The following is a 22,933-nucleotide window of genomic DNA, read 5'->3' as shown; positions in this document are numbered from 1 at the left end:
CTTAATAGCAAAAAGCTATCTGTTAATCTCTTTCATCGTGTGCTTAATAACATAAAACTCACAGACCCTTGTTAGACGGGACTCGAGTGTGAGCGGTATTCGGATGATCTGTCCCCTTCCGAGCGGATCGCCAGGAGTTAGCCTGCCTCGTCCGTGATTGTCATCCACTCATTCCGTGAAAAACCATAGAGGAGAGAAGACCCAAGAAGATTGTATAAGAATTAGAACTCAAACTTACATTCTGATGAGAGGGAAAAATCACTATAACGGAAACAGACAAAAGTTAACCGACCTATATTGCAGCCATGTTACCCGGACACAGTCCTACTGATTTGGGAGTATCATCATTCCTCCAATAAACACGGGCTATAAACACCTGACTCATTATATGACACGATACATTTGTCCATGGGAATGTTCGTTGACTTCTTAGCAGTGTATATTTAAAGGCGTTAACACAGGAACTATTAAACATGTAAAAAAAAAAAAAAAAAGTCATAACTTAAAATGTCTTAAAAACGTTTATAGAATGTAACTTTAAAAAAGAAAGTAATTCATTCTTGAGTTGAATGCATAGCACTTTGATTTATAGCGCTAATAACTAAAAACTATTGCAAAAAATGATAATAATGATGAATTCTTTTATATCAATAATGCATGGATATTCGAATAATAATTTCTTTTTATGTAATTCCATTCCTTTCAGTATAATATAGCTTGTGCATACACAAGCTTGTTCCTCTTGTCACAGTCGGCAGACCAATAAATAGAGAGGGTAAAAAGATACCGTCAAATGGAGATGTAATGGCGAAAGCAACTAGAGCTATGAGATCAGCGTATTATATTGCACGGGATTAAAAAAAAAAAAAAAAAAAAAAAAAAAAGAGTTTCGTGGCTATAGTTGTTATTTTGAGGTGAAGTTAAATCAATTTAGATCGACGTGTTAAGCAACTGGAATATGAATTATACAACTTTTTTTTTTTAAATACACATTTATAACTTTTTTATTACACAGTGTCTGCTTATCATTATAATACACGTATAAATTAATCTATAATATAGTAAAATGTTGGATATTTTATAACCAGAGTCATTTGATTCTGTACATAATAATAATATAATACTAGTAATCCGCATGGTACTTGCAGATCCTTAAGTGTGGAATGAGTTTGATGAAAAAATGGATTTATATAAGAGGGGATCTGCCTGCATTTGAATGCGTTTGGTATCAGGAGTCTGAAGAAATTACTATGATAGGAGGAATGCGAATATATATATAGGTAAGAGTTAAGTTATGTAACTGTGACAATAATACGAATGTGCATTGTCAGAGATGTAAGAATGATGAAAGGACGATTGCGAAGTCGTCGGGTTTAGACCAATTAGATACTTGCAAGAATATCTGCATAAGTGATGCATTGGATACAAATATAGATCTGCAAATTGTCCAACTGAACCAAGCAGGCTACAGGAGTGCTATTAAAGAAAAAAAAAAAAATAATAAAACAGAGATAATAACTTATGTCTGTACACAATTGCTAGGTGTATCGGGAACCAAGGGGGTTTATGTGTCTTGCCTTAGCGAATAAGTTGCCTCAGATCAAAGGCAGTAGTATGTGAGACGTGGCTTTCAGAGGCAGATACACTGTAAACGGTATAGTAGTTGTGGGAAGGGCAGTCAATATAAGAGAGAGAGAGAGAGAGGTGTGCTGTTAATGATAACTGAGAATTTGAATCCGGTCCCAATCGAAAAACCTTATGAATGCAATGCTAGTAACAATCCATGTAGCAGTGAGTTTAAAGCTATCAGCTGAGGTGGAATCTGATCCATCTTGTAAGAGACCTGGTAAATCAGTTGCTGGTGAAATGAAATGCGTCGTCAAATTAGCCTGATGTGTATCAAACGAGTATTTATCATGGGAGACTTTAATTATCCGAATATCGATTGAGTAGCGTTGAAATCTTATGAAAAGAACGACGTCGAACTTATTGATCTGGTAAGAAACAATTTTGTAAGAAACAGCATGTGCTGACAGGAGGAACCCGAGATTAGAGAGTGTTGAGTCAGATTGTGGTGTCAGACGGAGTTTCAATTAAAGACGTGGCTAAGTATATGGATGTTCCAGTCAGAAAATGTTACATGAGGAGAATACTAGACCTTGTCCCAGTCCTTCCCTTGAATAGGAAGGATACCGGCAGTGCATGGGAAGCAATAAAAAATTCGTAAATGATTCAATATCGGGATGCATTCCAATATACCACGAACTCTTGGGTCAAGAGTTCAAAGAATAAATAAGATTGCAGTGAAATGAATGTGTAATAATGCCATTAAGAAAAAGGTTAGAAGGAATACCGTGTGTATGAGGATTACGTTGGTTATGAAAATTACAAAGCTCAGGCTAGAAAAGTTAAAAGTATTGTATGAATGCGTCTGAATATGAAAAGAAACTACAAGCCAAGGACAACCTAAAATAATTCTATCGCTATGTTGTAAGTAAAAGAAAGAATGAATTTGGGGAAAAAAATCCAACTGAATGCTGATGGTATGCGGGTGGTAGAAGCAAAAGAGATTGTTTAGCTAACGAGCTTCCCCCCCCCTCCTTTGCTAAGAACTATTAACCTGATGTACGTAACATCGAACTCAATGCTAGAGATCTATACTTAACAATGTGACTCCGGTGCATGAAGAGGAAGTACTAGGCTGTTGCAAAAAGCACTTAAGAATTCGGCAATAGGGGCTGATGGGATTTCAGCACGGATGCTGAAGGAGTGTTTAGTAGAACTGGTTGTGCCCTTTGACACAGCTGTTAACTTGAGTTTTCTCAGCATAGGGAAGATTCTATAAGATCGGAAAGATATATGATACCGTTACACAAGGGTGGTGTAAAGACTAATGTATCTATCTGTCGATCTATCATTATCTCTGCAGTGGTGGTGAAGATTTTGGAAAAGTGAGAGCTCGCATACAGAAATGGGATGACAGAGAATCCATACAATGAACCACTTTGCAATGCCTTCCAACAGAATACGGAATGGAAAGATGTTGCATAAGTTCGAGGATAAGGAATTTAATTATAAGCTATTAGAGTGGACAAGAACAGCAGAATGACAGGCATTAAAATGTAATGTACTATAAGTCTGCGAGAATTAATAATAATAATAAAAAAAATAATAAATAAATAAATAATAATAATAATAATATTATTATTATTATTATAAAAACCTCCACGGAGTCAAAGACTCATCGTGGGAGGCCCACTGTTATACACACAGTTTTTCACACCGCACCGTAAATATATTCACTCTCTCTCTCTCTGCGCTCACTACACTCTCGGGCAATGCAATCCAATCACTCACCACTCTCCATGCAAAAAACCTGCTCCTCACTCCCTTGCTCACACCCTCCTTATACAGCTTCCAGGGATGACCTGTTGTTCTCCTGCTATTTTCATTCATTCTGTGCAAAACCTCCCCGACATTAATCTGGTAATAACCTCTTAATAGCTTATATGTCTCAATCATATCCCCTCCCTCTCCTCCTATCCACCAATTTCTGCAAATTGCGTTTTGTCAATTTCGCCAATCTCCAATCAACATTCCAGAGACCAGAAACCACCTTAGACAATCGCCTCTAAACTTTTTCCAACGCATCTTCATCTTCTTGAAAACCAGATGACCAGATCTGTGCACAGTAATCCATATGTGGCCTGATCAAAGCCTTTACAAAGGAACCATAACATCCTTACTTCTACAAGTCAGTGTCCTCCACATCATTCACATTATCCGCTGTATTGTCTTCACAATTTTAGTAACATGTCCCCGAAATTTTAGGTCCTTGTCTACAATCACTCCAAGATTGCTCATCTCCTCTACTTCTTCCGATATATTTCCACCGATTGTGTACTTTACATCCCATCTCTGCTTCCCAAATTTCAAAACCTAACACTTTGAGACATTGAATTGACATGAAGTCCTCTTGCAAAGTTACAGCATCTGTTGTAGCTTTGCAAGAGGACTATTAGAGTGGGGATATCATATCACCATTCAAACCTCTCCAAATATCATTTACATACAAATTAAACAGCAATGGACCCGAAACAAACCCTTGAGGTACACCACTAGTAACTTTCCTCTTCTGGGATATCGCTCCTCCATAGGCAACTCGCTGATACCTATCAGACAGCCAATCTCCAATCCAGCGAACTAATCTATTGTTCAGTCCCATCCGTTCCAATTTAATTACCAGCTTGTCGTGTGGCAATTTATCAAACGCCTTTGCAAATCTAAATATACCACTGTATATGCAACACCCTTATCCAACGCATTATTGTCACTTTATTGTAAAAAGTAAACAGACTGCTAAAGCACGATATTCCTTTAGCAAATCCATGCTGGCCGCCAGAGAGTATTTTTCTATTGTCAACCCAATTCTGAATCTTAGTCTTAACTAACTTCTCTAATACCTTAACTACAACTCCAGACACACAGACTGGTCTATAATTCAAAGCTTTACTCTTATCACTTCCCTTATGAATTGAAACAATTTTATCCCCTCTTTCCACTCTTTTGGAACTTGACCCAGTGAAAGACTCATGTTGAAAAGATATGCAAAAGCTGTTGTTAACCCTCTGGCATATTCCCTCAAATCGTGGTGAAATAGCATAAAGTCCCACAGTCTTATTTACATCAAGTCTATTCAATTCCTCATATACCTCCTGTTCACTTTCCCACTGCTTTCAAGTTCTGAAACTTGAGAACTTCAATGAGATTTTCAATGGCATTAAACCAGGCTTTAAAACGTGGTATAAGTGCGCAAGAATTAAGGCGTACCCAAACATATTACATTTATGAAGTCATCCTAGAAGAAATGAAGTTCGATATTCATATAACAAAGATTGTTAACACACCCCAAGAAGATAATAGCATTGACTTTTAAGGAAGTCATTTTGCCTCTTTACCAGATCTTTGATTTCATCTAGGCTATTGCATGCATGTCGGGTCTCGTGGTTTTCGAGGTGATGCAGATACAGTGGGGAAGATGTTAAAAACGATATCAGGACTTTGGAATACTGATTATGAAGACAGATTTGAATGTGCAGACAGCATACCTCAACAAACAGGAGAAAGAGAAGTGATATCATACTTTAGAAGGGATAGAATTTTTCATTTTATAGAACGCGGGTGGAGGATGAGAGGGCATCCATGGAAGTTGAGAATGAAAGTAGTCAAGAAAGGGATGGGAGCTAGATTTTTCTTTCATAGAACAGTGCGGGATTGCAATAGCTTACTATTGCACTGAAAGTGGTAGGTAAGTGCAGAGCGTGAATGAATTCAAGGAAAAGAATATTAGCTAGTGTTAGTGATGCGTAACCTCCCTTGATGTACAAAGTACGGTGAAATATGAAACAACAACAAAAAAGTCCCATTCATCAAAATACAAAATTTTGTTGCTTGAATTTAATTTCTAATTTGATGATTTCACATGGAATGACCCATATTGTATTATCAGGGCTGCATTTATACTTTTTGAGACCCTAGGTGCAACATCATTATGAGGCCTCAAAAGAATAAATCTATTTCAGTTAATCAAATTCCTACACATTTTTTTTTTAGTTTATTGAAAATAAATGTCAACATTTCCATAATAACTTATTTTAATAAAATAAAAATAACACAAATTAGTATACATATATTTGCATTTTAAATATATATATATATATATATATATAACTCAGTTCAAATTTAAATTAAAAAAAAATAATAACTAAAAGTTTTTTTTCTGGCTTTGGTTTTAAAAAAAAATCAGCTAACGCCTTTTATTCTCTTATAGGGAGTAGGCGAGACCTTTATACCCTATCTAGCTTTTCGAGACTGAGTGGGCAGTTCAATCTCCACCGGTAGCCAATCAGAGATAGCTGGCCCATGTGTATCACTAATTATAGCAGCCACCGATGAAGAGGCTGGCAGACAAGTGCTGCCATCTCTTGGTACCTAACCCTAACAAGATAGGTTACTGTCTGAAATAATGTGGGTACTACGGTCGATTTTCTTGAGTTTATGGGACGAAAAACCCGAGTTTCCGGGTGGAGAAACCCGCTTGCCCGTGCCAGAGATCGACTAACTCGGGTTACGGCCGAAGAAAGGCTTAGAAAAAGTTCCTCGAGTCGGCGACTAGACTTGAACTTAAGTCCGACTTCGAGCGACCAAGCGCAGAGGACGCAAGCAGCACTTCCACTGAGCTACACAGGCCGATTGGCTTTGGTTTTGGTAAATATATCTATAATGTCATCATAATTAATCGAGTCTATTACATCTGATTCAATGCATAATAACGACAGGTCACTTGTTTTATTTTGGTGCAAGCTGCTTCTTAAATTTTTTTATTCATTTCAACACTGAAAATGAGCGTTCAGCACTTGCATTTGAAATAGGCATCGTCAAAAATATTTTTAGAATTGTTTCTACGTTCGGAAAAGTAGACCTTAACCCATCGTTTATAAATTTGTACATATTTTAATTGAAAAATTTTCTTCCTTTATCATTATTAAAAATTGCTTAACTTCACCAATAAATTTTTCTGAGTCAATATCAGCCCCATAAGATTGTAAAATTTTGTTAATACTAGTCTTCTGCTTGTCTTGAGCTATATCTTTCTTAAAAAAAAAAAGCCAAACATATGTCTAAATAGCTTTTTGCTCTTTCATTAATTTGAAAAATTAGCTTATCGCAAAGGCATTAAAAGTATTAACAATGGAATTTTTAATTACTCGTTAGATTGTGAAATTTCGTGAGACATTTTTTTTCCGTTTTTTTTTCACTCTTTCCTTCTTATCTTTAAATTTTGTCTCATCTGTTAATAAATTCGCTTCTTCATTTAAAAACTACGCAGCAAAACTATTTCTTATATCTAAAATAAAACCAACTAAAGACTAACAAATTATTAGCTAAAAACAAATCCATATTGGGATCTTGTAGAGATTTACTAATAACATTTATTCGTTAAAATTTTGTTCCACACAACTGTTAAACCGGTTAGCCTAGTGGTTATGCGCTTCGCAATCATATGACTGAGAAAGGAGTGTCCTAGGTTCGATTCCCGTCGGTGACGTGAGGAGCTGAAGGATCTTCCTCAGCCATAGCCAAGTTAGCCGGGCGTGGATAGTAGGGTTTTTTTCCCCAGTTTAGCCTGGGATTTTTCATCCCGCAAAGCAGGCAAACCGGCCTTGAGAACTCAACACTACGGACATAGGATACACGAACGTAGGGCCGACCACCTTATCTTGTGAATGGTTTGAGGTCTGTTGATTAATAAACCCTCGAACACCGCAAGGTAAAAAAGGGTAAAAAAAAAAAAAAGATGAGACAACTGTTAAAATTGCTGTTTCTGAATTGTCGAAATGATCAGCCAATGATGAGCTTTAATTTAGAAATAGGTTTTTCATGAGGAGAAATGGATAGTTCAAGTAATGCCTCTTTAATTTGTTTATATCTACGTTTCAAAGCAATACAGCGTCAGCTCTTACGGACCACCTCGTTTAACTTAGTCTTTTAACTGTTAAAGATTTTTTTTCCCTAAATGTTTAAGAGGTATACTCCATCTTCTTGTCGAAGATGAAAATTAACAAAATCAACTCTCTACACCACACAATCAAATTCACTCTAAAACTTGAAAAAGATAACCAATTATCATTTCTGGACACTTTAATTAAGAGGCTTCCGAATGGTGGTATCAACCTCTCAGTTTACCGCAAACCTACCAATACAGGACGTTATTTACATTTCACTTCCTGCCACCACATTTCTCAGAAACTTAGTATTGTACACATGTTGAAGAACCGTACCTCTCTCCTTACAACAGATCAACAAGACCTCCAGGAAGAACTATCCCTGATATCCACCAACCTTACCATGAATGGATTTCCTCGAAGACTCGTCCACAAGATACTTTGCTCTGAACCCCGACAAAGACAACAAGATGATGTGCGTTATATTTCTACCATCGTCATTCCATACTTAGGGACAGTTTCCAATAAGATTGCTAGACTCCTTAGACCACATAAAATAAAAGTGGCCTTTAAACCCACAGAAACGATTAGACAATTCTTAAGATCTCCAAAAGATAACCATCCTTTCTCCAAATATGCTGGAGTTTATAACATACCCTGCTCGTGCGGCTTGAATTACATCGGCCAAACTTCAAGGATCCTTGAAATTAGGCAAAAAGAACACATAGGTGACGTTAATAATAACAGAGAAGAAAAATCGGGGTTAGCTTTTCATTTCTCAAGAACGAACCATACCATAGAGTGGGATAGAAGCACAATTCCTTACATGGAGGAGGACTTCCGCTCCCGAATTTTTCAAGGAGGCCACAACAGTTGCCCGCTGTATACAAAACCTTAACAGGAACCAAGGACTAATCTTGCCCGTGATCTGGAAGACCCTTATCAGATCCTTCAACTCGCCAGAACTGAATTATAGTGCCAACTATAGAACGTTCCTAAATAACAACAAGTGATATCATCCACGCTCTCTGAATGTATTGTACGCGCTCTGTTCTCTGTTTAATATAATTGGAATCAGTTGATTATAGTTTGTAACAGTTTTTTACTTTTTAGTGCCTTACATCAGTTATGTACCCTGAAGATGCCAACAGCCTTAGTTGGTGAAACTAGTTGGTATAACCTAGTTGTTTATTATATGCACTTGATCAATATAATCCCATTAAAAGTCTTTCCACATCAAAAATTTATATCCAATGATATTTTAGCAGGGACTTTTCGCCTTTGTCTTAAAATTGCAACAGATTATTATTAATAATAATAATATTATTATTATTATTATTATTATTATTATTATTATTAATATTATTATTATTTATTATTATTATTTTTTTTGTAGGATCCACATTACTATAATATCCTGTGAGTAACCACTGGAGATATGTGGAAAATATAATACGAAGGGTATCCCTATACGGAATTATTCAAAATTTATGCTTATTTTGAAGATTTTCTACTGCATCTCCCTCCCATCTCCTCTCCTGGAACTAAGTTACATAACTACTTTAAATTTCTACTAGTTTGAAAGCTTTCAGACAGTATTCAAAATGATTTCATTTTTTACTTCAGCTTACCGTTTTGACAATAGAAATAAGCAATGTTGTTGTACTGTCGAAGCTTCTAATTCTGTACTGTTTTTTTGCAATCTGAAATCCGTTGTTCAGTGGTCTGCTGAAATTATTCAAAGTTTTAGCAATCCTATGCTACATTTTCAATATTTTTCTAAAACTTCATGCATACCACACAAAAGAAAATTCAGTAGTGTTGTTATTATTATTATTTTTAAATTCTAAATATTACTACTTCTTAGAAATACGCGATAATAATCCTCTTGGCTGGATTAAAAGCTAAACCCTTAGATTACTCTCACTGCTATTGAGAAAAACAAGAGAGACCTTTTCCCAAGAAATCACACTAAATTGCCTCAGGCTGTAGTGCACATGCATCAAGAATGTCTTGTTTTTGTTTAGATTATATTTGGTGAATTCAAACATATAATTAAAATGAAATATATATTAATCTTTAATTGACCATGATTTATAAACATCTAATACCAACAAATAATATCTAATATCATGGTGAATTAAAGATCAATATATATTTCATTTTAATTAAATGTCTTGTTTTGATTTCAATTGTAGATTAGCAGACATGCAAACAGAAAAAAAAAATTGGCATTTCTTTTACAGGCTGATACAGTATTTAGGCTAAAATGATTTCTTAATTTATAGTGATCGGTTTCACTTTTATTATCGAAAAATTATAAATTATTTCATACAATTATCTTGAAAAAAAGAATTTGAATTATTTAAAAGAAAAAACGCATATGTATTACATAATCCTTTATTTATTTTTTTTTTGAGGGGGGGGAGAGTTATAGACCTATTCCTTTCTGTTCAAGTAACAGTCTGTAAGCTAACGAAAATTATTGAGAAAGTGAGGAAGGAACAAGTCAAATAGACGTGCCTCACAATAGCCAAATACACACAGAAATTTATTTTATTTTATTATTTTTTTACACCTATATAATTGATTTACAGATGTTCCAATTCTGGTACAATCACGTTGGAAAAATAACGAATTGAAATAAAAAGAAAATGCACGGAAGGAGTTAGCCATCAAAGGCGAAATACAATGTTTATTCTATTATGAAAATTTTAAAAATAAAATTTCGTTGTGACGCATGCACCTATACATGTTTCGAATGATAAACTGTAGAGAAAGTATCGCTACTTCAAAACTACCGCATAATATCGCAATTTACCGAAAATATGTACATAACAGTTGACTTCATAACCGCGGTTATTTCGATTTGTAGTGAGTAATTAGGGAAAACCAAGAAAGTTGAAGTGCAAAAACCTAAAGATTACTTTATAAAAATTATGCATTGCGTGATATGATTTAAGATTTACTTATGATACTCAATAAAGCAAAATCGTAAAAGTGCGAACCTTGGCACAATCTGTGAACTAACCTTCTTCTAAGATTATGAATAAAAAATAAAGAAAACTTAATTTCGACAGATGAAGGCTGTATTTATTTTAAGATTCGGATTTTCATTAATTTATAAAATAATTGTTTGACAAAAATAATTATCGTGAATCAAGTGCTGGGAGAATAAAATGAATTGGAGATTAAAATAATTAGCAAAAAAATTGATAGTGACATTGATTTTCCAAAGTGATACAATATGAAGTAAAGTGAAGAAAGCATGAAAAGATTTCTTATTTTGCACTGGCATTAAAAACTATAATTATACGATAAAACAAGTAGTAAAGATGAATATAACTCGTAGGTATTTAGTCTAATATTACTTAGATTCCGGTTACCGAGCAAACGACAAGCAACTGCGTTTCTTGCTATAGGCAATGAACGTAGCTACTTACGCCAGGTGGTCTAGTTAAGTGTTCTTTTCAGCGTGAAGAATTATCGCACCTTCTAATGGACACGACAGTCAAATTACACTTCTTATCCATGTTCTTTCAACAGGTGGACAGAATATTATCCAGGTTTGCTGGACGTGTATATACGTCCAGCAAAGAGATGGTACGCTTACAGACATGAATTTTATGGAATACAGCAGTTCCTGTTAGTTTTATATTCTAAGGAAAGGACAATGTATTTCAAATGGAGGTGAAAGGCCTCACAAGTTTTTCAGCGGCCTCTAGTTTTTGTATTATGAATTCAATATTTAAAAATAAGTATTTTATTTTGCAACTATAAGTAGTCTGTTTTTTATATTGTTGTTTGTGAGGAGTAAGGTTTTAAAATGTGGCCCCCATAAAGAGTGAGGCCCAGCTTGTGCCTTATGGTAAATGCGACCCCGTGTATTATTTTTTTTAAGTGACTCCCACCCGACGAAAGTTAATATACCTATAAGCATTAATACCGTGGTAGTATAAGGATTTTTTATTTATTTAGTTTCGTTCGTTTTTAATATTTATGTAATTTTACATAACTCGGAAACCTTGCTCTAGAGATCAAACATGAAACTACTTTTCAAACCTCCAGTACTGGACGATGGTATTCATCTCCCGCTTAAGGACGGTAATAAACATTCATGCCCATGACAGGATTCAAACCTATCACCTGTTGATTGGCATAAATTAAAAATATGGTTCTGAGAATCTAATTGTTTACTTTGTTAAAATCATTAAAATTTGTAAAAAATATAGTTCTGCTAAACTGTGGTGTGCTGTGTATACGTATATAAATATGCAATATTAGTACAACAAATTCCATGATTAGGTATTCCCCCCCCCAAAAAAAAAAATCTCTATGCGTATCATGCCAATTTGATACAACAAATTTAGTACAACAAATTCCATGATTAGGTATTCCCCCCCCCAAAAAAAAATCTCTATGCGTATCATGCCAATTTGAATGGCAATATGGTATAAAATTGATGGAATTGCGGATCTCATTATGTGAATACATTTCATCTTGAACCTGTTTGACAAGATGCCAAAGTATTCCACTTAACAATACTTCTGAATAAAACAAGAAAATGTATTTCTATTGAAATACGAAAATAGCCGTCGCTCGATTTTTAGTAAAGCACTCTTTATCGAGAAGATAAAACACGCCCTTTATATTTTTTGACGTCGATATCAAGCTTTTTATATATCAACAATAACTATATTAACCGCTAAGAGCTTATTAGAGCTAATCCAAATCCTATACATGTAATAAACTTTCTGTATATTGCTTTCTTCATAACTGCTTTGCAATGCTTTTCAAGGCGTGTTTCAGAAATATAACCACATATCATTAAGCTGGCTGGCGTAAGTTATTTGGAAGAGTTAATCAATTATAAGATAATGTGCAATTTCCTCTATCAGTGAAATTGATGAGAAGGTTTTTTCTGTTTCCTGTATAACACGTGGTTCTGAGATCATGCCAATTATCGCACTCTAGTGGAAAGGAAACACTCATAAATAATGTGTATAATATTATTCATTTACATGTTTATTGGAGGAATTTTCAGTCTGCTTTTTTTATGTAACTCAAATTAAAATAAGATATTATTTATCAAATTACAGTATTTACATTTTATTTAATTTAAATAAAATTAAAAATTTAATTAATTTAAATTAAATTTTATTTAATTTAAATAAAATTATATTTAAAAATCCTTTTAAGGATACTGGAAAAGCTGGTTAAAAAAAAGTCGCGCAGTGCTTGTAAAACATCGGGCAAATGTTAATTATTAATAATAGCATTCGATTCTAATATGTTATGTTATGTAATATTATATTTGCATAATTATATGCAGTGGGGTTCATAAAACCTTAGCATACTCTCAATTATATTTAAAACTGTTCTTGCTTTAATAAGTTCTACTGAAAATATGTTCTTCTCAAGATATTTGTGATTAACAAGGGTTAAGAAAATGGTCATCCGTAAACATCGTTGTAATATTAACCACCGAAGAGAAAATTCCGAAACGTAAATCTAGATTGTGAAATGTGCTACAGTAAAAAGCAATCTGTTCTCTTTTAGGTATCGTCTGTTTAATCATAGTAGTGCAATATCGCGGTATCTCTTGTGCTAAAGGTCACCATGCCTCTTAGCATGGCTACTGTTCATGATTTTATCAAATCATAAGCAAACTTATGATTATCTAAACTTTGTTAAGAGATTTCCCAGATTTAGGAAACACCTCCAAGTTGTAATTTTACACTATTTTTGTTTGCGAAAAGTCTTAATTTACTAGCTACAATATTAACCTCTTTGGCACAGTTAATTTACATAAATTTCCTAGAAATATTTAAAAAAGAAGTTTGTGAATAGTGGTCCTCCCAAAAAGGTGTCCTCCCGCGATGAGTCTTCGGACTGCTTGGAGGTGTCAGGAATAATAATAATAATAATAATAATAATAGTAACGAAACGCTTTGGGCATCGTCATCTGCTTTTTGCAAATGGATATGTATCAGGTATTTGTGTGGTTTTAATTAGTTGTCAGGAAATAGTGCATTAAGAATTGACAGTTTCAGCCTGGGAAATCTAGACCGCTAGCTTCGAAACATGACAAAACACTTAGTGAAAGTTATCTGTCTGCTGGTTCTCGTCTAAGAGCCTACCCTGAAATACCGCATAACCTGTACGGCTCGATCTTTTCTCGAGAAGCTACGCGCACACGAACACATATATTAGTACTAGAAGCCGCTACCGTAATCTTCGGTATCAGAAACTAGTATAGAGAAAACATGATTGCTTCTGGCTCCACAGAAGTATTTCACAAGCTGAAATTATCAGTTCTATAATGCACTATTTTGCTGATAACAAAGCAAAGTCGCAGAAATATTCCATGCGTATAACAACACATTTGCAGATAGCAGACTACAATGCGCAGAACCTTATGCTATAGTAGCAGATGTGCGCACTCGTTTCTTCGCCAGTTGCTTCTGTATTATTATTATTATTATTATTATTAGTAGTAGTAGTAGTAGTAGTAAATATACTAAAATTTCCATTAAGGTTAAGACTCATCGTAAGCCTCCACTTTTTTTTTAATTAAATCATTTTATATTAATTCACGTAAATCTATTGTAAAACCTAACTCTCCCAAAGAGACTAATAATGAAATTAATTTAAAACTTTTCACACGATCATCAAAAATGAAAAATACAAAGTAGATGCAATGCCTTGTATACAAAATCTGTACAGTTTAGGTAATTATAAAGAACGGATTTTTATTTCCTTTCCGCAAAAAAATATTTAGTTGATGCCGAGTAAGAAGTCGTCACTAGCTCAAGTTGGCTTTAAAAAAAAAACATCATTTTACTGTGAGTATATATGTGTATGGATTTATATTTTTGTATAGCCATGTTCAATAAATGTACATGGCTATACATTTATTGAACAACCCATGGAGAAAGGATCAGGACGACATTTATTTCTGCGGCATTCGTAGACCTTGTTAGATGTCCATTTTTTTCTTTCATAAATGATATAATTATAAGTGATTTAAAGATAATATTCAATAAAATGCTTCATTTTAGTGTTTACTATATATTTATAGTAATTTAAAAGTAGTATACTACTAAAGACAAGTTCGATTCTCCTCAACGTTGAGGTAGTTGATTTCATGCAAAAGTAGGATGGTTTCCCTCCCGGAAAATTGGGATTGGGTTTTTCACCCCACATATGGGCAAATCGGCCAGGGAAGAACACAAACATTTAACAGGCAAATACACTATTAGAGCAGACAGTGTAATGTATGGGGAGATGGTGGAAAGTGGTGTAATGTGAAGCTGAAGAATTAAATAGTATTGATAGGGTTGTGTGGAGTAGTGTCCTCCCACAATGGGTCCTTGGAGGTGTCACGTAATAATAATAATAATAATAATAATAATAATAATAATAATAATACTCTAGAACTGTTTGTCAATTAATTTGTCATCATAGGCAGTTGCATATATTGTTTTTATATCACAACCAAATCATTGTACACGGAATCACCTGTAACAGGTGATTCCGTGTAGCTAATTCTTGAAACAGCTTTAGAAAATATATGAATGATGGTGATGTTTTATCTCCATTTTTTCTCAAAAAAAATCAATACATAAAATTCTTTAATCTTTTAAAATTCCAGATAAATTTAGTTTTTTTTTTTTTTTAACTTTATAATAATTGTTATAATGTTAAAATGGGAGATAATTTCATCGCCCAGGGTGAGATCACTTTTTATTGAAAGAGGCCTGAAGTGGATTGAAGAAGCTCATTGTTTGGTCTTTAAAACGGGGATTCATGACTATGAACAAATAATACTTAAGAAAAAAAAAAAGGCATCCATGGTATAAAAGTATTATATTACAGCTCTTCGTGAATGGGAGTGACATAAAAAATAAAAAAATAAAATAAAACTATATCTGAAAAATTCCAATTTCTAAGAAAATGCTTGATTTTGTGATGACGTCATTTTAGATGTACCTTTTTCAGTCTCTCCGTTATGGTATAATGTTTAGAGAGGCACTTGAGGATGTAGAAGAAGGAATAAAAATAAACGGAAGAATCATTAATAACTTAAGATATGCGGATGATGTAGTAGTGATGGCAGAAAGTGAAAATGGGTTACAACAAATTATTCAAAGAATTGAAAACTCTTGTAAAGACTATGGACTAAGAATTAACACAAAAAAGACCAAGATAATGATAATGGGTAGAAAAATAGGAGATAATGTAAAAATAAGATGTAGAGGAAAGATTTTAGAAGTGGAAAGATTTCAATATTTAGGTAACTGGATCTCAGAGAAAGGAACTTCAGAGTTGGACATTAGAAATAGAATAGGTAAAGCTAAATCGGCATTTATGGAAATGAAGAGAATTTTAATAAACAAGAACACTAAAATAGGCGTTAGAATTGGAATAGTTAAAGCAACAGTTTGGAGTATTGCAAGTTATGGAAGTGAGTCATGGACACTAAGAAAGAGAGATATGGAAAGAATTAATGCATTGGAAATGTGGTGTTATAGAAAGATGGAAAAGATTAGCTATACAGAAAGAATATCAAATCAAGAAGTTTTAAGACGAGTTGGGATGGAAAGAACACTGTTAAAGAATATTATGCAAAGAAAGACTAGATTTGCAGGACATCTTCTGAGAGGTTCTTCGGGACACCTGACAAGAACTATATTACAAGGGATAGAGAAGACATGGAAGACCGACTAGAGAGTGGTTTAATGACATCGTGGAATGGACTGGTTTAAGAATGATGGAAGCGACAGACAGAGAGAAATGGAGAAGAGCTGCTCATCTGCTGCAACCCTCTTGCTAGAGGATGCTACCGGACGACGACGACGACGAAATTCTGGTAGCTGCGCATTCTCTTGAGATGTCCCTAAGGAGGCGCGCTCAACTGAGGGCTGATGCCCCATCGCATCAAACCCCTTTCACTTATAAAGTAGAAATGGTTTGATGAATGTCTCTGTTGATAAATTATCAGCCCAAGTTCACAAAATAAAATAAAATAAATAAATAAATTACTTAAGATCTTCCTTGTTACTTGATATATATATAGAGAGAGAGAGAGAAAGAAAGTTTTTTTACCTTCGGTGTACTATATGTTAAAGATACCAAGCAATTACTTTTACCCAAGGTAAAAACTGTCTACAACTTTCTCTCATCCGAAGACTTTCATTTAATAAGGTCAAAGCATCTTATTGCAACTCGTAAAGGTAAATATAAGTTTTGCATTACTGCAACCTTGGTATCACCACTTGGGTCTAGCTCCCACTGAGTAGACCTCAATAAAGGTCGAAACCGGCCTGGGTAGTGACCCTTCCCATAATACATAGCATTATAGTTGTCCGTGAAAATATCTGTATTGTATTACGGGATACTTAAGCAAGTGATCAGAGCTTATGCCACCTTTACCACGAGTTGCCTGAGAGCTGAAAATACTTCAGGTACAAACTTAGCTTACTTGCTTGTTTGCTTACTTCGAAAAAAAAAAGGATTAAAACCAAGTTTATAAAATTTCTTGGTATCTTTAATATATATATATAGACTATTGGAAGCATAAAGTTCACCAGAAAGTGGTTGAGAATGAAAAAGCTAAAATACTCTGGGATTTCAAAATTCAGACTGACAAAAGCTTGGAATGTAATACACCCGATATCACAGTGGTTGAAAAAAGTGAAAACAAGGGTGTTACGTTTATCGAAATATCAGTACCAGGAGATAGTCGGATTGACATCAAAGAAAATGAAAAAATTACAAAATATTGCGATTTGCAAATCGAAGTTGAACGAATCTGGCAAAAGAAAACGAAAGTTGTCCCCATAATAATAGGTGCTTTAGGCGCCATCCCTAAAACATTGAAAAAACATCTAGAAGCACTCGAGTTAGATGGATTAAAAATTGGGCAGCTGCAAAAGGCTGCTTTGTGCACAGCTTTCATTTTCAGAAAGTATTTCCACAACTCATAGGCCCTTGGGAAGGGCTCGAATTAGTGGAATATAACCAGCCTTTTCTTAAGACTGAGGAAGCAAATCAAGCTTTGATGAATATTATATATATATTTATATACAGTATATATGAAGTAACGAGGAAGATCTTAAATATTTCTTCTTTGCGACATTTCATAGTAATTATTCAACAGCACTACTATAAAGAAGAATACGTTGAAACACGAGCATTAACTTATGTCGTTCGTCAACACACCAAATAATGCGGTTCCAGTGGGTTCAAAATACCTCTCGCAGGGCAGTAAGAAGCTCTTACATATCTTTTAACACGTTCATTGCCAAGCACGCGATATCGCGCGATGCGAGTTCTCACCAAACGGCCGATCACGCGTTATCGCGTGGACGTCGCTAACTAAATAAAAAAAGAAAAAATTTGGCCACCACACGAAATTCCAATTTTCAGTTTGGCAATGAAAGTGTTAAATGCACTTCCAGTAAATCAGCAAGCGATCGCCATCTATAGAGAGACCTGAAGAACACTCTATAGATTCTTTATAAAAATTACAAATAGATGAAATCCCCCGAAAAAATTAAATCATGTGATCAGATTAAATGAGCCTGTGTAGCTCAGTGGATGTGGCGTTTGCACACCATCGCGCTAGGCCGCACGAAGGAAGTCTTGGTTTCGAGTCTAGTCGGCGACTAGAGGAAATTTTTCTAAGCCTTTTTTCGACCGGTTCCCGAGTTAGTCGATCTCTGGCACGGGCAAGCAGGTTTTTCCTCCCGGAAACTCGGGTTTTTCGTCCTGTAAACTCAAGAAAATCGACCGTAGAACCCACATTATTTCAGTCATTAAATATATTGTGTTAGGGTTAGAGACCACGAGATGGCGGCACATTTGAGCCGTCTCTCTTCACTGCGTACTGCTTAATTAGTGATAGCCTTGGGCCATCTGTCTCTGATTGGGTACCAGTGGAGATTGAACTGCCCACTCAGTCTCCAAAAGTTAGATAGGGCTAAATGGCCTCGCCTACTCCCGTATATACGGGAATAAAAAGGCGTTAGCTGATTTTTTTTTTGATCAGATTAAATACAACAAATTGTCACGTACGGTATCCTCAAAAAAAAAAAAAAAAAAAAAAAAAAAAAAAAATCTACCCGAATAACTTTGAGAGTACCAGTTAGAATCATGATTATAATAATGTTTTATTTATTTATATTGGTTTAATAATGATAATATTCATTGTTGTTGTTTAATATATGTTAAGATATCTTTGATTAAGTTTTCTTCATTACTAACTTAATTAAACTGAAGTAAGTTGTAAAAATTTATCATTGGAGTCTAACAAATAGCAGGACTCTCGTTTAAGAAATGTTGTAAACCTAATAGTACCTTAGTGCCGTTGGTGAGCTAAGGTTTCTTTTTTACATATTTTTATTAATTTTATCTATTTTGTTGTACTTTTATATAATTTTTACATAACCTGGAAACCCTGTTCTATAGACCAAACATGGAACTTTTAAAGCAACTTCAAGCCTCCGATAAGCAGGGAGGTGGTTTCACACCGAGTGATGAAATTCGCCTCTCATCTAAAGTTATTATTATTATTATTATTATTATTATTATTATTATTATTATTATTATTATTACGGGTGACCCCCAAGCAGTCCTTAGACTCATCGAGGGAGGCCCTAAACAACTATTCGACATTCACACGGTATCTATCATACTTTGCCTTGAACTCATTCACAGTCATAGCACCCACAACAGACTCAGGCAGCTTATTCCATTCATTCACCACTCTCCAAGTAAAAAACCTAGTTCTAACACGCTTACTAACCAAACTCTTTCCCAGTTTCCATGGATGGCCCCCTAGTCCTCCCACCACCAGTCCTGTTATCAAAAATATCCTCTGAATTAATCTTATAGAAACCCTCCAATAATTTGAATGTCTCAATCATATCACCCCTTTTCCGCTTAACAACCAATTTCTGCAACCCACAAATCTTCAACCTGTTCTCATAAGGTTCATTCCATAGACCTGCTATCATCTTGGTCACTCGTCTCTGGATCCTCTCCACTTCCTCCTCCCCATCAAGAAGAAACCCTGGCGACAGATCTGGGCACAGTAGTCAAGATGGGGTCTTATCAAGGTTCGATACAGAGGAACAATAACTTGCTTGTCTCCGCTCGTCAAAGTATTCTTCAATAACCATGTGATTTGATGAGCTGATTTAGCCACTGTGCCCCCTAAACTTCAACTCCCTATCCACCAACACTCCCAAATCCTTGGCTTCGTCAATCTCCTGGAGTACAGTTCCACCATGTGGTACACTGCTGCTAATCTTTTCACCCCAAAATGCATAACCTTACACTTTGGCACATTAAATTGACATCCATTCTCCTTAGTCCAGTCCTTAAAACTATCCAAATCATCCTGCAAAATTTTGACATCCTGTGCACTCACTATTGCTCTACCCAACTTTGCATCATCAGCAAACAAATGAAGAGTTCCTCTGAGATCTTTTCTTATATCGTTAATGAACAAATTGAACAGTAGTGGTCCAAGAACAGAACCCTGCGGCACACTACAGTCACAGGCCGTCTTTTGGACTCCACTCCTGAGTAAGTAAACTATTCTCTGATATCTCTCCATCAACCACCCTCCTAAACCACAAAAGTTAACCACAAAAAAAATCCATGCCCACCGGGTGGGGGGTGTACCCACAACCTGTTAAATGCAGAGCGGATATACTAACCACTAGGCCAACTAGACCAGCCTAATTTGGAAGAAAAATATTGATAGGGGATTAATAATAATATAAACTTAATCATGGAACATTATCATAGTATCCCTTTGAGAGTACATGATCAGGAATGATTACGGTGATGACATTTTTTATATAGTATTATGCATAGAATATGTATTTGTATGCACATATAATACATATTCATTAATACATGTGCATATATATTGCATTATTTACAATATATGCACATGTATATATTGCAAATAGTATGTATGAACTATAAAGATTCATGGCTAATTTACATATTATTATTATTATTATTATTATTATTATTATTATTATTATTATTATGTAAACTGCAACATAAGTAATATTGTTTAACCTGTGTAATTGTGAGTTATTAAGTGTAAAGTATTACTATGATTATTATTAATGGTAATAATACACGCTTTTTACTGTTGTGTCAATGAGAAATTCTGCAAATGATAATGATATTACGAGTAATTATAATATGTACTGAACCATTTTGTAAGAAAAAGTTGCATTGTTGCCTAAATTTTAGTATATTCATGTAATTATTTTAGAGATAATAAATTATCATTATTATCATTATTATCATCATTTATGGACTTCAAAGATTTAGACCTATTATGGTTTATTCCAGTCTGAGAAGTATCTCTTCAATGGATTATATCATCTTTATCCCGAGAGACGATTTATAATGAAGCACATGTTTGAACAGTCTTTCTGTTTGCATTCTTTTAACATGCTCCATCTAATTATGTTTATATTTGTTTATTTTCTCTATTACTGGTTCCTGGTTTAATGCTTTCATTATTTCTTCATTTATGATGAAATACCGTATATTTCTTTTTTGTTTTTCTCATAAAGTTACTATTGATTTTTATTGTCAAATTTCACTTCCATATTGGTAAAGCTAGTGGATTATATAAACTTTTAATCGTCTGTCTTTTTATCAGGTCAGGTTTAAACACAAAATTTTGTGCACTTGTAATTTTTAGATATTTTGTCATTTTCATGCTCTTTTCAACTTATGAACTCATGCTTTCTAAGTATGTAAAAGAATTAACTTGTCTCCCAAAACTTAGAATGCTATTTGGAAAATAATATTGATTACTATTCTTATGTCGCAATATTATAAGTTATATATTATAAGGTATGGCATGCAAATCAGCTGTATTTTATTATATTTATTTACTTTCGTTTCTTTAGATAATCTTAGAAATTGCACCACGATTTTAAAATAAATATTTAACAGTAATAGATGGATAAATAGTCTAAATATACATATGTCTATAACCACACATATAAAATGTGTAATCGTTTTTATCATGAGATCAATACGTTCTATAACGATGATTCTTAGCATGGAATTATTAGCATTTCAAAGAATCAGAGTACTGCTTACATCCAAAACGTATTGCCATCATTTTTAATTTATCCCAAAGGGAAAATTAACGATGTGATCTGTGCTACATTGTCGTAAATGTGTATATTTGAAGAGGTTAAAACGTACAGTAATCTAGGTTAAAATGTTAATTTATATCAGAAAGAAATAACTTAAATAGCCATACTAACCGCTATATGATAAGACAAAGTTTGCTGTTAAAATTCCAATGAAAATCGAGATGGTCACTTTCAGGATAATCATTTCGTCACCAAATGTCACTTTAGCGTCTGCCAAGCGAGCAACTGCCAACCTTACAGTTCCGTAATCAAACAACTAAACTACTTTCCTGACCCCCATCTCTAATGTACCACGTGATTTTTAAACAGCGTTGTGACCACTTCACTCTGTTATGTTTTGATACGAAGTTCAGAGCATTGTGTATATCTGTTTTAGCCGATGATTGAATCATATAGGAAAGTTTAGTGAGAACTATGTAGCGAAACAGGCGACTTTCGAGATTTCAAGGTTTGGGGATTATATTTCGACAGATGAAGAATTATGCAAAGTGATAAAAACTTGTTTGATTTTGATTTATATATTTAGAGGAAAATGTTAAAGCAGTTTCAGATGTGTACGGGTATGACTTATTATGTTGTATTTTTCAACCTCATTTAAAGAAAACAGCATCATAAATTATTCGAAAGTCACTTTGTATCGCTTTTTTAGACAAGCACTGTTTGATGTACAGTATATTTAATTGTATCCAGGGCCGCATACGACGAGAATCATTGTCAGTTTTAGCTAATAAGGATCATGATATTGAACCGATAGCAAACAAAAATTAGCTCCCAATCTTTTCGATAACTAAATGTATATAAATCAGCAAATTAATAATTATTAATAACAACAATAATACTTTTGAGAAATATAGGTCCTATAGAACTATTTTAGGAATATTTATCATGCACTGGCGTTCGAAATATTTGCATGTTTGTCTGGTTGGCCAAGTGGATAGCGTCTACTCTCCAACTAACAAGCTGTGGCTTCGAATATTACTGTGGGGGGGGGTAGATCTTTGTGGTATCATTAGGTGGTAAATCATTTTCATTCGATGTGAACCCCAGTCTTGCTTATTGAGGGGTCTAAATAGTATTAACATATTTTGTCTATAAATTTAGTCTCTGAATTCACCAACCCCTAAACAGCCCACCCACTGTACTAATGTACTATAAGTTTATAACCTTTCGTAAATGGGATTAAAATAGCCAAGTGATATATTACATTCTAGACTACCAGCT

At 34.3% G+C, this 22,933-nt stretch overlaps 1 protein-coding gene across 1 annotated transcript in view; it reads right to left on the bottom strand.

Moving 5' to 3' along the window:
- Positions 1–21,925, bottom strand: part of LOC150101850 (uncharacterized) — a 30,828-nt gene extending 8,903 nt beyond the window's left edge. The window contains exon 1 of the mRNA XM_090400206.1: positions 21,824–21,925. Within this exon, the coding sequence (XP_090256332.1) occupies positions 21,824–21,896 (73 nt within the window). The 5' untranslated portion in view covers positions 21,897–21,925. The remainder of the gene's footprint in view (positions 1–21,823) is intronic.
- Positions 21,926–22,933: the final 1,008 nt, after the last annotated feature.

This window comes from Typopeltis vanoorti, chromosome 11, assembly GCF_054136105.1.
Source record: "Typopeltis vanoorti isolate ZY-2024b chromosome 11, IOZ_Tvanoo_1.0, whole genome shotgun sequence".
Lineage (NCBI taxonomy): Eukaryota > Metazoa > Arthropoda > Arachnida > Uropygi > Thelyphonidae > Typopeltis > Typopeltis vanoorti.
This window is presented reverse-complemented; position numbering and strand designations above follow the sequence as displayed.